A 13,812-nucleotide genomic window follows, 5' to 3' on the forward strand; every position below is an offset into this window, starting at 1 on the left:
GTGCTGGAATCTGGTGCAAATCAGTTCAGTTTAGTTTATTGTCACGTGTACAGAGGTACAGTGAAAAGCTTTTGTTGCTTGCTATCCAGTCAGCAAAAAGACGATCACATGATTACACTCAAGCTATTTAGAGTGTATAGATACATACTAAGGGACAGGGCCGGACTTAGGAGGTGCGGAGCCCAGTTGGGAACAATTTTGTTGAGCCCCAGGTTCCCAGCCAGGGTCTGTAGAATCATAGAACTGTAAATAAAGTCTCTAATAGACTTTATATCTCAATGGTAGAATGGAAAATAATCAAAATGTGCACTTAAAAAGTGCCTGCGAGTTAATGGACCAAACAGATCTAAACTACATTTTAATATAAAATTGCACACATGTAAGCTTACAAGTAACAAACAAAATGTGTAGATCACTTCTGAAAAGTACATAATTACAATACCACTTGTTTTAGTGACTGTGAAATGAAAAAAAAAAGTAATTTTGTTTGTTGAAAGTTGTAGAGAGCATACCAAACTTCCTAAGCCTTCTAAGGAAGTTAAAGCGTTGGTGTGCTTTCTTTGGTCATTGCTTCAATATTCGATGGTCCTGGAGAAGTGGTTGGTGATATTGGCTCTTCGGAATTTAAAGTTTTCAACCATCTCTACTTCTGCACTGTCTATGCAAACTGGGTATGTGTTCTGCTTCACTTCCTGAAGTTGATCACTATCTCCTTTGTCTTGCTGACATTGAGAGAAAGGTTTTTGGATTGACACCAGCACATGAGGTTCTCGATCTCCTTCCTATACTTCGTCTCATTATTATTTGATACCCACAATGGTGGTGTTGTCTGCGAATTTGAAAATGGAATTAGTTTTGTACATGGCTGCACAGTCATGGGTATACAAGGAGTAACGAAGGGGGTTCGGAACACATCCTTGCGGAGCCCCCGTGTTGAGGATTATCGCAGAGGATGACTTGTCCCCTATCCGCACTGAATTTGACCTGTTGCATATATACAATCCAGAAATCCTTGTGTATATATTGGGACACCTTGTATATTCTAAGGAAACATTGAGACTTGAATACATTTGTCAAATCTGATTTGTACTTTTCAGATCAATAAATCCCTTTCAAATCAGTTATAGACAATAGGTGCAGGAGAAGGCCATTCAGCCCTTTGAGCCAGCACCGCCATTCAATGTGATCATGGCTGATCATCCACAATCAGTACCCAATTCCTGCCTTCTCTCCATATCCCTTAACTCCGTTATCCCTAAGAGCTCTATCTAACTCTCTCTTGAAAGCATCCAGAGAACCAGCCTCCACCGCCCTCTGAGGCAGAGAATTTGCTAGTTACTTTTAATCCCTTCATCCAAATTATTAATATATATTGTAAATAGCTGTGGTCCCAGCACCAAGCCTTGCGGTATCCCACTAGTCACTGTCTGCCATTCTGAAAGGGACCCGTTAAATCCTACCCTTTGTTTCCTGTCTGCCAACCAATTTTCCATCCATGTCAGCACTCTACCCCCAATACCATGTGCTCTAATTTTGCCCACTAATCTCCTATGTGGGACCTTATCAAATGCTTTCTGAAAGTCCAGGTACACAACATCCATTGGCTCTCCCTTGTCCATTATCCTGGATACATGCTCAAAAATTTCCAGAAGATTAGTCAAGCATGATTTCCACTTCGTAAATCCATGCTGACTTGGACCAATCTTGCTACTGCTATCCAAATGTGCTGCTATTTCATCTTTTATTATTGACTCCAGCATCTTCCCCACCACCGATGTCAGGCTAACTGGTCTATAATTCCCTGCTTTCTCTCTGTCTTAAAGAGTGGGACAACATTAGCTACCCTCCAATCCAGAGGAACTGATACTGAATAGTTCCTCTATTAATGAAATTATTGACAGACTCTAACATCAAAAATGCTGTGATGATTCAATTTTGGGTATATACTCGATTGTGCATAATGCATGTTTTCTTTTTGGACGTAGGGCTATTACTTGGCCGCGTCTGAAATCCTGAAACACTTAAAAGATCGATTTCCTCCCCACAGCCAGCATGCAAAGGTATACAACAATTTTCTGTCTGCTGTTTAATGCAAACAAAAACATTTTGATATTTCTTAACTTATTTTTCATTTCACACGTGATGTAAATATACATAATTTTGTTGCTCCATTGTGTACAAGGAGAATTATTTGACAAATACTTTTACTGTACAAATATTTAAAAAATAGATATTGTGTTTCTTTTAAGCAAGGAATCTATAATTATGGAAAATAGAGTTGTCCTTAATTGATATCTGGATAATCCTGCAGATAGCTGCTTATGTAATGTCTGGAGATTGACAAATGTATGATCTGCTTTTCGAATACTTACATAAAATTCTTGCTGCGGTTTTAGCCATTCGTCTGGATGGAATTAGACTGCTGGCATCACAGTTAGATTATGGGTTTGTGACCATGATCTGCTACATTTCCACTTCCCTCCCCTTCCTCAACATATTAGAAACAGAAGCCAAGAAGAGAGTGAGACAGGAACCCTCCTAATAATTAAACATCAATCCATCAATGCTCAGATTCCCAGCCACGCTGGTTTGTGATTGAGAGATAGCACTGAGTCTTACTTTTGTTGATGAGGGTATCAAAGATCAGATTGTGGCAACTCCACTCTCTTCTTGTATGTTGCATATTTCAATGGATTTGACCAAGAAGTCGGTGAGATTTGCTACTCGTATGTTAAATATGACTAGTTGAAAGGCATTTGGTAAAAAAAAATGAAGACATATTTGATTTTGAATTTACCAGACCCAGGGTTTTTTTTCCCTCTACATCTGCACATCTTTGAAATGTTTAGGAGAATCTAATTGAAACCAGTCCTTGACAATGCCTTGGTATGGGAGCCTTGGCAGTACATGATCTAACAGGCTGTACAAGTACGTTCAGCAAAGATAAGGATTTCTTTTAAATATGCTGTATGATTATGAACTAAGAAATTTAGTTTTAGGAATTTTACAAAGTCATGTAGGGTTCAATAAGTGGATGTGTAACAAATTTGTATAAATCACTATATTTAATGCTGGTTAATAATTGCTGCATTAGGATTTCTAAATACATGTAATGGCAATATTCATGTATAGCGCCTTTTAATGTTTTATTCTTGTTCCTGAAAGCTATGGATGCTATTTGATCAAAATATACAGTTTAATCGAGCTATGTGTGATGGGAAGTACCATATAGCTGACTCCCTCGTTCCTGGAATAGCTGCACTTAATGGGCCAGAAGGACTTTATAGGTAAGTGCAAGCCATAGCCTTGCCAAACTAGTTCAGAACAAGATGAATATTATTAACTTTATACCAAGACATTTTGCACTTAAAGATGTAAATTGTTCAATATGTTTGTTGAAAGGACCATAATTTAAAATGAAATGGTGTAAAATATTTGATCTTCTCACATCTGATTTTTTTGATTAATTTCTTGCACAATTAAATCAATTTGATTGTCTTGTACCTTTTTAAAAAAAATGTTTTTCATTAAAATTGAGGAAGCCTGGTAGTTTTTTGAAAATGTTATTGGAGTTTTGAATGTCCTCTCCAGTTTTATCCCTAGACAAGGATGGGCATTGTACTGTTAGACATCAGCTGGTATGTAATTATCTTAGTTTGTAAAGTCTTTGGTATTTAAAATCTCCTGCCTTTACTGATACACTACTTTAGTCTCTGTTCAAGTGAGTTAATTCCAAGGTACCTCTTTTTGATTCACTTAAGAGCATCATCCTTTTAGGATGGTTAGTGATGTGTTGAAAGATTAATGAGGAATGTTGAGAATTAAAATGAAAGGATGTATAAAGGCTGGCGAGATCTGTAGGAAGTGCCCAGATCAGATATTGGTGAACTATAGTTCAATAAGATTCAATTTCCATGCCCTTCCCCTACCCTTTCCAGTATTCCTTAAGGACCACACTCTTAGGCTTAAGATAGGCACAGTGCTGGAGTAACTCAAAGGGTCAGGCAGCATTTCTGGAGAAAAAAGATGGGTGACATTTTGGTTATGATTGATTCTGATTGAGTCCCAACCCGAAAACCATCCATTTTCTCCAGAGATGTTGTTTGACCAGTTGAATTACTCCAGTACTTTGTATCTATCTTTGGTATAAACCAGCATCTGCAGCTCTTCCTGGTCTTGTTTTCATTCCACCATCCAATCATTTTTGAGGCATTTTCCCATGCAATTGCTGAAGATGCAGCACTTTTGCCTCTCCTACCATTCAGAAATCCAAACAGTTCTTGCAGGTGAAGCAACAATTCACTTGTACTCTGAATTTAAGTTAATGGATTCAATGCTTGAGGATTGGTCTCCACCACATCACAGAAACAAAACACCGATTGGGTAAGTTATTTACAGAGCATGTGTTTGGTATGTTGATCCCGAGATTCCAAATTCCTGGCACCTTTTATTTCTCCGTCCCACTCACATTCTGTTCTATCTGTCTGAGCTGTTTTGCATTTTTCTAAAAACATCCAATGTAAGCCAAAGGAACACATTTTCTATCTGAACACACAGCCTCCCACACTCTACATTCAAACTTGACAACTTTTGGGTAACTTGCTTTCTCTATTTGCATCAAATTAGTTAGTTCTGCAATAGATTGTACATCTATAATAAGTTTTTCTCTACATTGATATTACTTGATCTGCTGGTCATTTCCTACAATTCTTTTCTGTGCTTCACCAGTTTTACCTGCCTTTTTGTTTCACTTTCTCACTGCCCTTATTACTTTATTGACCAAGTGGCTTAATCAACACTACAGCAACTTTGGCCTTGCTCTGTAAGGTATATCCATTGTTCTATCCATCTTGCCCCCACCATTTATTTCTGCAACTAAACACTTATATTTGTGTATGATGGTGTGTGGGAAGGAACTGCTGATGCTGGCTTATACCGAAGATACACAAAATGTTGGAGTAACTCAACAAGACAGGCAGCATCTCTGGATAGATGGAATGGGTGATGTTGCGGGTCGAGACCCTTCAGACTGAGTCGGGGGAGAGGGAGACACAGAGACAAAGAAGTGTAAGGTGTGAAAATGAGACATCAGAAGGGATGAAAGGGGAATTATCTTTGTAATAGAAATTAGGAATCTGAAACTGCAAAATAGTGAGTTTAACATCTACATAGCGTAATTTGTTAGAAACACTCCTGAAAGAGTATATAGCAGGGCACGCAGAAAAAAAACAAAAGTAATCCGGCAACTCAATGTCGGTTTGAGATGGGAATTTGTGCTTAGCCAATTAATTGGATGTGGATAAAGGGGAAACCTGTGGTTTACCACAAGGCATTGGATAAGATGCTACATCAAGAGTTATTCTTGAAAATAAAAGTTCATGGTTCATATTGATAATTTATTTTAACAAAAATGAAGATACTACTTACGGACTAAGAGAAGGGAGGAAATCTTGTCTTTGACCAAGATCTCCACGATATATGCAAATTAAAATGTAAATAAATAATCCGAACAGTAAAATTATTTAAATTATCTGATTTTGGATATGTTTCCATTGACTTTCATTATGAAGACTAGAAATGTTGGCTCATTCTAAACTACATTTGTTCTGCGGTTTGATATTTTGCTGTTAATCATGATGCTTGTGAAAACAGATTATATGCATGGTTTACATTATTCATTTGAAACTAAACATATACGGAATTTGACTTTCAGTACACTGATAAAAGTACAAATGGTTTCAGTTACCATAATCAGTGCTTTTGTGTCACATTGCATATAAAGAAGTGTCTCATATGACTCCTAGAAAGAAAAAATGCTATATAAACCAGATTGTGTTGTAGTCTATATGATACATCAAATATCAGAGTACTGTTTTAAAAGATCCACTTGTTTCCCTTGGCCCTTACAGGAAAGCACTTGTTTTGAAAGCACAGAATCAGATCACAGAATCTTATAGATTTCTGCAAAAATTATTAATCCATTGTCAAAAAAAGAAGTCGACAGAAATGTTGATCAAGTAAGTTGGTGATGAATACTTATTCAAAATGTCATGAAGGTATGATAGGTCAATAAAATCCATTTTCCTTTGCAGTTTTCTAAGTCTGTCTAAAGAAAGGTTGGCTCTCTATGGTGTAAAAAAGCGATTCATGCATTAATAGTATTATGAAACAAGATGAAAAATGAAAATCTGAAAGTACATTATCCAGAGCTAACAATTCAAAAAAATATTTTTTGTGATGTGAGCACCCAGATTATCACTGGTGCCCCAAATAAGAAAGCATTTTATCATTGCTGCCCATTGGTAACAAAGTTATTAAACAGTGTCCTCCATAATGTTTGGGACAAAGACCCATCATTTAGTTATTTGCCTCTGTGCTCCACAATTTGAGATTTGTAATAGATAAAATCCCATGTGGTTAATGTGCACATTGTCAGATTTTAATAAAAGGTATTTTTTATACATTTTGGTTTCAACATGTAGAGATTACAGCAGTGTTTATACATACATTACCCCCCCCCCCCCCCCCCCCCCCATTTCAGGACGCCATAATATTTGGGACACAGCAATGTCATGTAAATGAAAGTAGTCATGTTAAATGTTTTGTTGCATATTCTTTGCATGCAATGACTGCATGATGTCTGCGATTTGTGGATATCAGTTGCTGGGTGCCCTCTCTGGTGATGCTCTGCCAGGTCTGTATTGCAGTCATTTTTAGCTTATGCTGTTTTGGGGGCTAGTCCCCTTCAATTTTCTCTTCAGTATACAAAAGGCATGCTCAATTGGGCTCAGATCAGGTGATTGACTTGGCCACTCAATAATTTACCATTTTTTAGTTTTGAAAAACTCCTTTGATGCTTTAGCAGTATGTTTGGGATCATTGTCTTCTGTAGAATGAACTGCCGGCCAATGAGTTTTGAGGCATTTGTTTGAGCAGATAGGATGTGTATATACATTTCAGAATTAATTATGCTACTACCCTCAGCGGTTGTATTATCAATGAAGATAGGTGATCCAGTACCTTCAGCAGCCATACATGCCCAGGCCACAGCACCCCTACCAGTGTGTTTCACAGATGAGGTGGTATGCTTTGGATCTTGGGCAGTTTCATTGTCTCCTCCTTACTTTGCTCTTGCCATCACTCTGATATAAGTTAATCTTTGTGCCATTTATCCACAAGACCTTTTCCCAGAACTGTGGTTACTCTTTTAAGTACTTCTTGGCAAACTGTATCCTGGCCATCCTATTTTTGCGGCTAACCAATGGTTTGCATCTTGCAGTGTAGCATCTGTAATTCTATTCATGAAGTCATCTACAGACAGTGGTCATTGACAAATCCACACCTGAAGAGTGTTTCTGATCTGTCGGACAGGTGTTTGGGGATTTTTCTTTATTATAGGGAGAATTCTTCTGTCATCAGCTGTGGAGGCCTTCCTTGGCCTGCCAGTCCCTTTGCGATTAGTAAGCTCACCAGTGCTCTCTTTCTTCTTAATGATGTTCTAAACAGTTGATTTTGGTAAGCCTATGGTTTGGCTGATGTCTCCAACAGTTTCATTCTTGTTTCTCACTCATAATGGCTTCTTTGATTTTCATTGGCACAACTTTGGTCCTCATGTTGATAAACAGCAATAAAGGTTTCCAAAGGTGATGGAAAGACCAGAGAAAAGATTAGTTGCTGAGAGCTCTTATACCTGCATTAAGGAGGCAAATATACACACCTGAGCAAATACAAACTCCTGTGTCCCAAACATTATGGTGCCCTGAAATGGGGGGGGGGGGGGGACCCAAATGATGATAAAAAATCTTTTTAATAAAACCTGACAATGTACACTTAATCACATAATTTTTTTTTCTATTATAAATCTTAAAATATGGAGTACAGAGGCAAATAAATAAATGATGGGTCTTTGTCCCAAACATTTTGGAGGGCACTTTATCTTTGTTAGAATCTCATTCAACTCTGGATCTTAAATGGTACCCTGAAAATGGCCAGATTGAGCATAAACCTGATGTTATATGCATGGAATTCTTCTTTTGTGTGGTATGGCTACTTAAACAGTTGGCCATCAGCAATTGCTAACCTGGATAAAATTAGATTGCTCCTTACCAAACTTGTGGATGATATTGAGGAAGGACATTTAGCTCATCTTAATTCATTTAACCAGGAAGAGGTGATATGCCAACCTTTCTCTCCTTTGTAAAACCTGATTTGTTTCTTTATTGATGCTTTGGCTATTCCAAAGCCATTCCATTTGTTGGATCAATTTTTGTGTCAACAGATTTCTCAATGGCAATCTTAAATGTAATTTTTTTAATCAGTTGCTTTGAAAATAAAATATGGAGGAAAAATCGGCAAGTATGTCTTTTACAGAAATGAGGAACTGCGTGCTGAAACTGACCTCAATTTTCCCCAGCTCTCAGCAATAAATGCATTTTGATGTTGTGAAATGTCATGCCCAATTCTATTATTAGGATCATTGTTGATTCTTGATATATTAGATTGAGAATAATCCTGAATGATATTTATACAGGCAGAAGTAATGCAAGATGCAAAGTAACCCAAAGGACTTTTTCATGGTACAAAAACAAATGCTAATATGGACAGATATTATGGTATTACAGTTATCAAAGTTATAGCGGGCTGCCCTTTCTATAACATTGGATTGAAATGCAAGGGCTGCAGTCTAGTGATGCACTTTGCATTATTTTAGGAAAGTAACTGCTGAAATTGATTTAGAAAAGAAGGAAAATGTAAAATTGGCTATCTCAACTGGAAAATTAGATATGAAAATTAACTTCCTTAGTGAATTTTGTAAAATGTATGCAATTGTATAATTGTAGGGTTCTTATTTTGGAGGCTGAGCTTTTCTGGCGTTCCTCATGTCACGCAGTGGCAGTTCCTTTACTCCTAAAAGCATTGGCTTTGAGTCGTGAATATCATTTGGAGCCTCTAACATCAGAAGCCATCTTGCATTTGGCATTTTCTCAGGTAAGTTCTGTCACAAGTATAAAGTGTAGACCTTACCAGATATTTCATATGGATCAAGGAATGCATATTTTTGTTTGGATTTAAATTTACACGGTTTGGTTACTTCGTGCATTAAACATTTGAACACCAGCAATTTGTGACCCTGATAAAATTAAATCATGCCTTTACTATAGATATTCCTGACAAAATTATGGAATATAATGCTCCACAAGACCATTGTGATTCACTCTGAAGCAGTTTCGCAATAAGTGCAGCACAGTAATAGAAACATAACATCATTTCAAAACGACAGCACACTGTACTGCAGTGACGACACTATTTTTAAACCACTACTTTTTCACCAAACTTCAGTCGAAGGTTGCATTTTTTTAAAATCATTCAGAGAGCTGGAGGTTTTAAAAGTGCAATGGAAGCCACGACTGAAGTTGGATGAAAGCGATGCTGTTTAAATTGTATACCACCAGTATAAACATAGATTCTCCAAAATATCCTGAATTTTATATTTTGTATCCCATGTTATTTTGTTTTAATCCTTGCCTTCAGGCGAGGCTAATGGTATCCAAAATTAAAGACCAATTATTTGATGTTTATCCAGAAAGGAAATGCAGAGATTTATTTTCTGAATGCAGGTTATGTGACTATTTTAAGAAAAAACATTGCATTCACCATTGACTTGCATGTGAGATATGATTTTGTTGGGTGGCAATTTAATTCAGTGTAAGTGCCTGATGAAAAACGTAAAATGCTGGAAGTACTCAAATATGTGGAGTGAAAGTTATTTTTTTATGTTTGAGAACCTTAATCAGAATGATAGCTCCATATACTCTGCACAATCTGTTGATTATTTCATTATTATCTGCTTTGGCCTATTTTCGTTTGCTGGTATCTTGAGATTTTTGTTATCTTGAAGACAATTTAAATCCAGGATATTTTCAATTCTGCTATTTGTAATATAAATCTTAGTTTACCATTCCTGATTGGTCTGTGGAGAAATTGATATTTCAACTAAATTATTATTATATGCTTATGTGAATATTTCTTCAGTCAGAAGTGTTTCCTTAATATGTTAGTTTTCAATGCTCTAATAATTTCTCTTCTGATATTCCACTTTTTCAAGAAAGCAACTTTTCAGAGGTTTATTGTCTCAACAAACTCAAAAATTAAAAGGACATAGCTGCCAACATGGATGACATTTCTGTTCAAAATTCCCATTTGTTCATCTAAACTTATTTATTTCACTTATTTCCTATCATATTTGTGTGTCAGAAGTTGAGTAAACTTTTCCTACTTTTCCCTCCAAATCGAAGTTTTCACTAATATTTTCTCCTCAAGCTAAAACTAAATGAAATTAGAGAAATAGGCCAGTCCTTGCAGTGATGGCTCAGGTTGTTGGGGTTAAGAATGGACTGCCTATAGTAGATAACTAGTGAAAATAGATAAGTACCATCAAGATGAACAGGTATGATCAGATCAAGACTGATGGATAGATAATGTTGCCTGGGTTTCAGCAACTATGTTACAGAGAAAGGTTGAACAAGTTAGGGCTTTATTCTTTGGAGCGCAGAAGGTTAAGGGGGACTTGATAGAGGTCTTTAAAATGATGAGAGGGATAGGCAGAGTTGATGTGGATAAGCTTTTCCCACTGAGAGTAGGGAAGATTCAAACAAGGGGACATGACTTGAGAATTAAGGGACAGAAGTTTAGGGGTAACATGAGGGGGAACTTCTTTACTCAGAGAGTGGTGGCTATGTGGAATGAGCTTCCAGTGAAGGCGGTGGAGGCAGGTTCGTTTTTATCATTTAAAAATAAATTGGATAGTTATATGGACGGGAAAGGAATGGAGGGTTATGGTATGTGCGCAGGTATATGGGACTAGGGGAGAATACGTGTTCGGCACGGACTAGAAGGGTCGAGATGGCCTGTTTCCGTGCTGCAATCGTTATATGGTTATATATGGTTATATAGGGAGCAACAGACATTGGAAGTAAACTTGAAGAAGAAGTTGGAAACATGTGTCACTTGTTTTGGTAGCGGGTAGGTTAATCTGGGTTAAAAATCGTTAATTTTGTTGAAGTCTGTCCTGATAGAATAAAATGTCAGATCATAAATGTAAAGTAAATTGCGTATTATGTTGGAAATGGAGGAGAAAGGAAAACATTGCCATCATATGCTGACACAGGAAGTGAATGTAATCAGTTGGAACTAATTTTAGGAATAATAAACAAAAAACAAAATGCTGGAGGAACTCGGCAGGCCAGGCAGTATCTGTAGCGGGAAAAGGACCCAACAACATTTTGATTCAGACTGAAGAAAGGTCCTAGCCCGAAACATCGTCTGCCTTTTTTCCCTCCACAGATGCTGTCTGGCCTGCTGAATTCCTTCAGCTCTTTGTTTTTTAGTCAAGATTCCAATAGTTGCATTGTCTTGTGTCTCCATGGAATAATAATAGTTGTTTATTTGCAGCTATGACAGTTTAAAATGTGGAATGTTCAAGGAAAAACATTTTTTTTTTAGCTGATGCTTGGAATTCCAGACCAAGCTTTGAATGTGCTGCATATGACTATTGAACCCATTCTGGCTAACGGAACAGTCTTGGACAGAGGACGTGCGATGCTGCTGTTGGCAAAATGTCAGGTTGCTTCTGTAGCTTCTTGCTCTATTCAAGAAAAAGCCGAGGGTAAATATTTAAAATTTTATGGCTTCACTTTATACATTACGATCTGCAATAATATTTATAAACAAAAGTAAAATTTTGCGATGAATCTTTTGTATTTACATTTGTTCTTAAATCGTGTAATTTTTCAGATGGACATGTTTATCATTGATCCTTATTAAACAGACCATTTTAAACATTGCTGTAATAATGCATTTTAAATCGTACACCTCTATGTAGAATGACTACGTATTGCTTTATATCTCGCATTCTGATGTGTTGGATGCAAAATCTGTTCTTGGTTCACATTTTTGATTATCAAAGTTATACTTTTGGAGTTAGTCTTAACCCTATGGTATTTCATCTATGGTCATTATTGGTGTATTGGGTTGAGTATTGCTACATGATAACCAGCATTTAACCTGTGCTTGTAGCCACGTATGTAGCTATGTGTACTATGTAGCTATGTGTACTATGTAGCTGAGTTCTTGCTCATTCACAATCCCCATGATGTTGATGGAGGATTCCGAAGCGATAATTGAATTCACTTGCTTATACTTGTTGATGATGATCATCACCAAACACCTTTGTCTCCTGAATATAAAGCCACCCTATGTCTTTCTGGATGCAAACATAGACTTCATCATTTAATGTAAAATCTACTGATAAATTAAAATTTTCAAGAAGGTAATAGATTGAATTTGCACCATTCTTGTAATTTAGCTGAAGGTTAAATATTTAAAGATCCTGCAATTTGCAAGAAGCTACATTTTGCGGATTTTTTTTAAGTGCCTGTATTGAAATTGACATATTTATAATGGCTGAAATATTGTGGTAGCATCCAATAATGTTGCTTGTTGATGACTGATGTGCTTTCTATTTTTATTTCTTTTGAAGCTTTTGAATCAACAATTCAAAATCTGAATGAAGCCAAGGGGTATTTTGAGAAGGCAGATTCCAATGAGCGGATTAGAGAAGTTCTTTATTTGCAGGCAAGACTGTTCAACACTCTTGGCAAGACGAAAGAAAGGAATAAATGTGCTATGATGTTCCGTCAGTTGCACCAAGAGTTGCCAACCTATGGAGTGGCACTTCTATCATAGCAAATATTACATTTCAGTTTGGCTTAATATGATGGAACTATTTTGCTATGAAATTTTGAAATGAAGTTTCATAAGGTAGAAGAAAACTGTTAACTTATTACTGAAAATTTGAAAAAGATCCTGAGCAATGATGGCACTGTGTTGGCCAATAAGTTGTGCTGTGTCAGCTAAAAGAAATAGGGGCCTATCTGGGCTTACTGCAGGGCTTGAAGCAAACAATACCTGCAAATTATAGCAAATATTATATTTACTTATTGCTCAACAGTGTGATTAACTACAACAAACACATATTTAATGCTTAAAATGAATCCAGTCACCCAAGCCGTGTATCTCCAGGTCAGATTGACTGGATCAATTCAATGATCTCTATTCTATTTTGAGTCCAATGTTGCTATGTGAAACCATTGAAAATGAAAGACACAAAATGTAATCAAGTGTTAAAATGTTTAAATAAATTGTATGATATGATTGTAACAACTATAGGTTAACAGCCTGATGTGCAATTGTTGTAAAAGCTTTGGTTCTCAGGATTTTTTGTAGCATGAAATGTTTTTTTAAAGTGTATATGAGAATTGTGATAGTCCTGAACATTAGTTGCTTTATGATTTGAGGTGTCAGTTTGGTCATTTTTGTACAGTTCATTCCACTCCAATGTCAATCAGTTAACTTTAGCAGGGATATTCCAACCCTCCTTCACTCCACAATGCTTTCACTGTTCTCAAATTCACAATAAAAACTTCATTGTAATGATGTGATGCAAAAGTATTGTCATTTTAACAATTTTATTAAATTTGGTACACAATGTCAATTCATTTAAAGTATCTATAACTATAAGCTCATGAGATCTTTCAATGGAAGGGTGATCACTTTGCAGGATATCCTGCTATGGCAATCGTGTTACAAGACATATTTATTGTGTCAGGGAAAACAATTAGTTTGGTGTAGCATTGTATTTTGAGACATTAACATTGAAATGTGAATAAAGCCTAGGGATGTTGCCATTTGATTCTATTCTCAAAATAGCTGTTAAATACTGAAATCCTTTTCTTAACAAGACTTAAAGAGTAT

General features: G+C 36.5%; 1 protein-coding gene across 3 annotated transcripts in view; it reads left to right on the plus strand.

Annotated features, from left to right (window-relative positions):
* The window catches only part of anapc5 (anaphase promoting complex subunit 5), a 34,857-nt gene extending 21,305 nt beyond the window's left edge, over positions 1–13,552 (plus strand). For all 3 annotated transcript variants that reach the window (XM_055655744.1, XM_055655746.1, XM_055655745.1), the window contains 6 exons: positions 1,986–2,060; positions 3,166–3,287; positions 5,910–6,017; positions 8,841–8,988; positions 11,503–11,665; positions 12,539–13,552. In XM_055655744.1, the coding sequence (XP_055511719.1) occupies positions 1,986–2,060; positions 3,166–3,287; positions 5,910–6,017; positions 8,841–8,988; positions 11,503–11,665; positions 12,539–12,744 (822 nt within the window). In that variant the 3' untranslated portion in view covers positions 12,745–13,552. The remainder of the gene's footprint in view (positions 1–1,985; positions 2,061–3,165; positions 3,288–5,909; positions 6,018–8,840; positions 8,989–11,502; positions 11,666–12,538) is intronic.
* Positions 13,553–13,812: the final 260 nt, after the last annotated feature.

Source organism: Leucoraja erinacea, chromosome 25 (genome assembly GCF_028641065.1).
Source record: "Leucoraja erinacea ecotype New England chromosome 25, Leri_hhj_1, whole genome shotgun sequence".
In the NCBI taxonomy this organism is placed as follows: Eukaryota; Metazoa; Chordata; class Chondrichthyes; order Rajiformes; family Rajidae; genus Leucoraja; species Leucoraja erinaceus.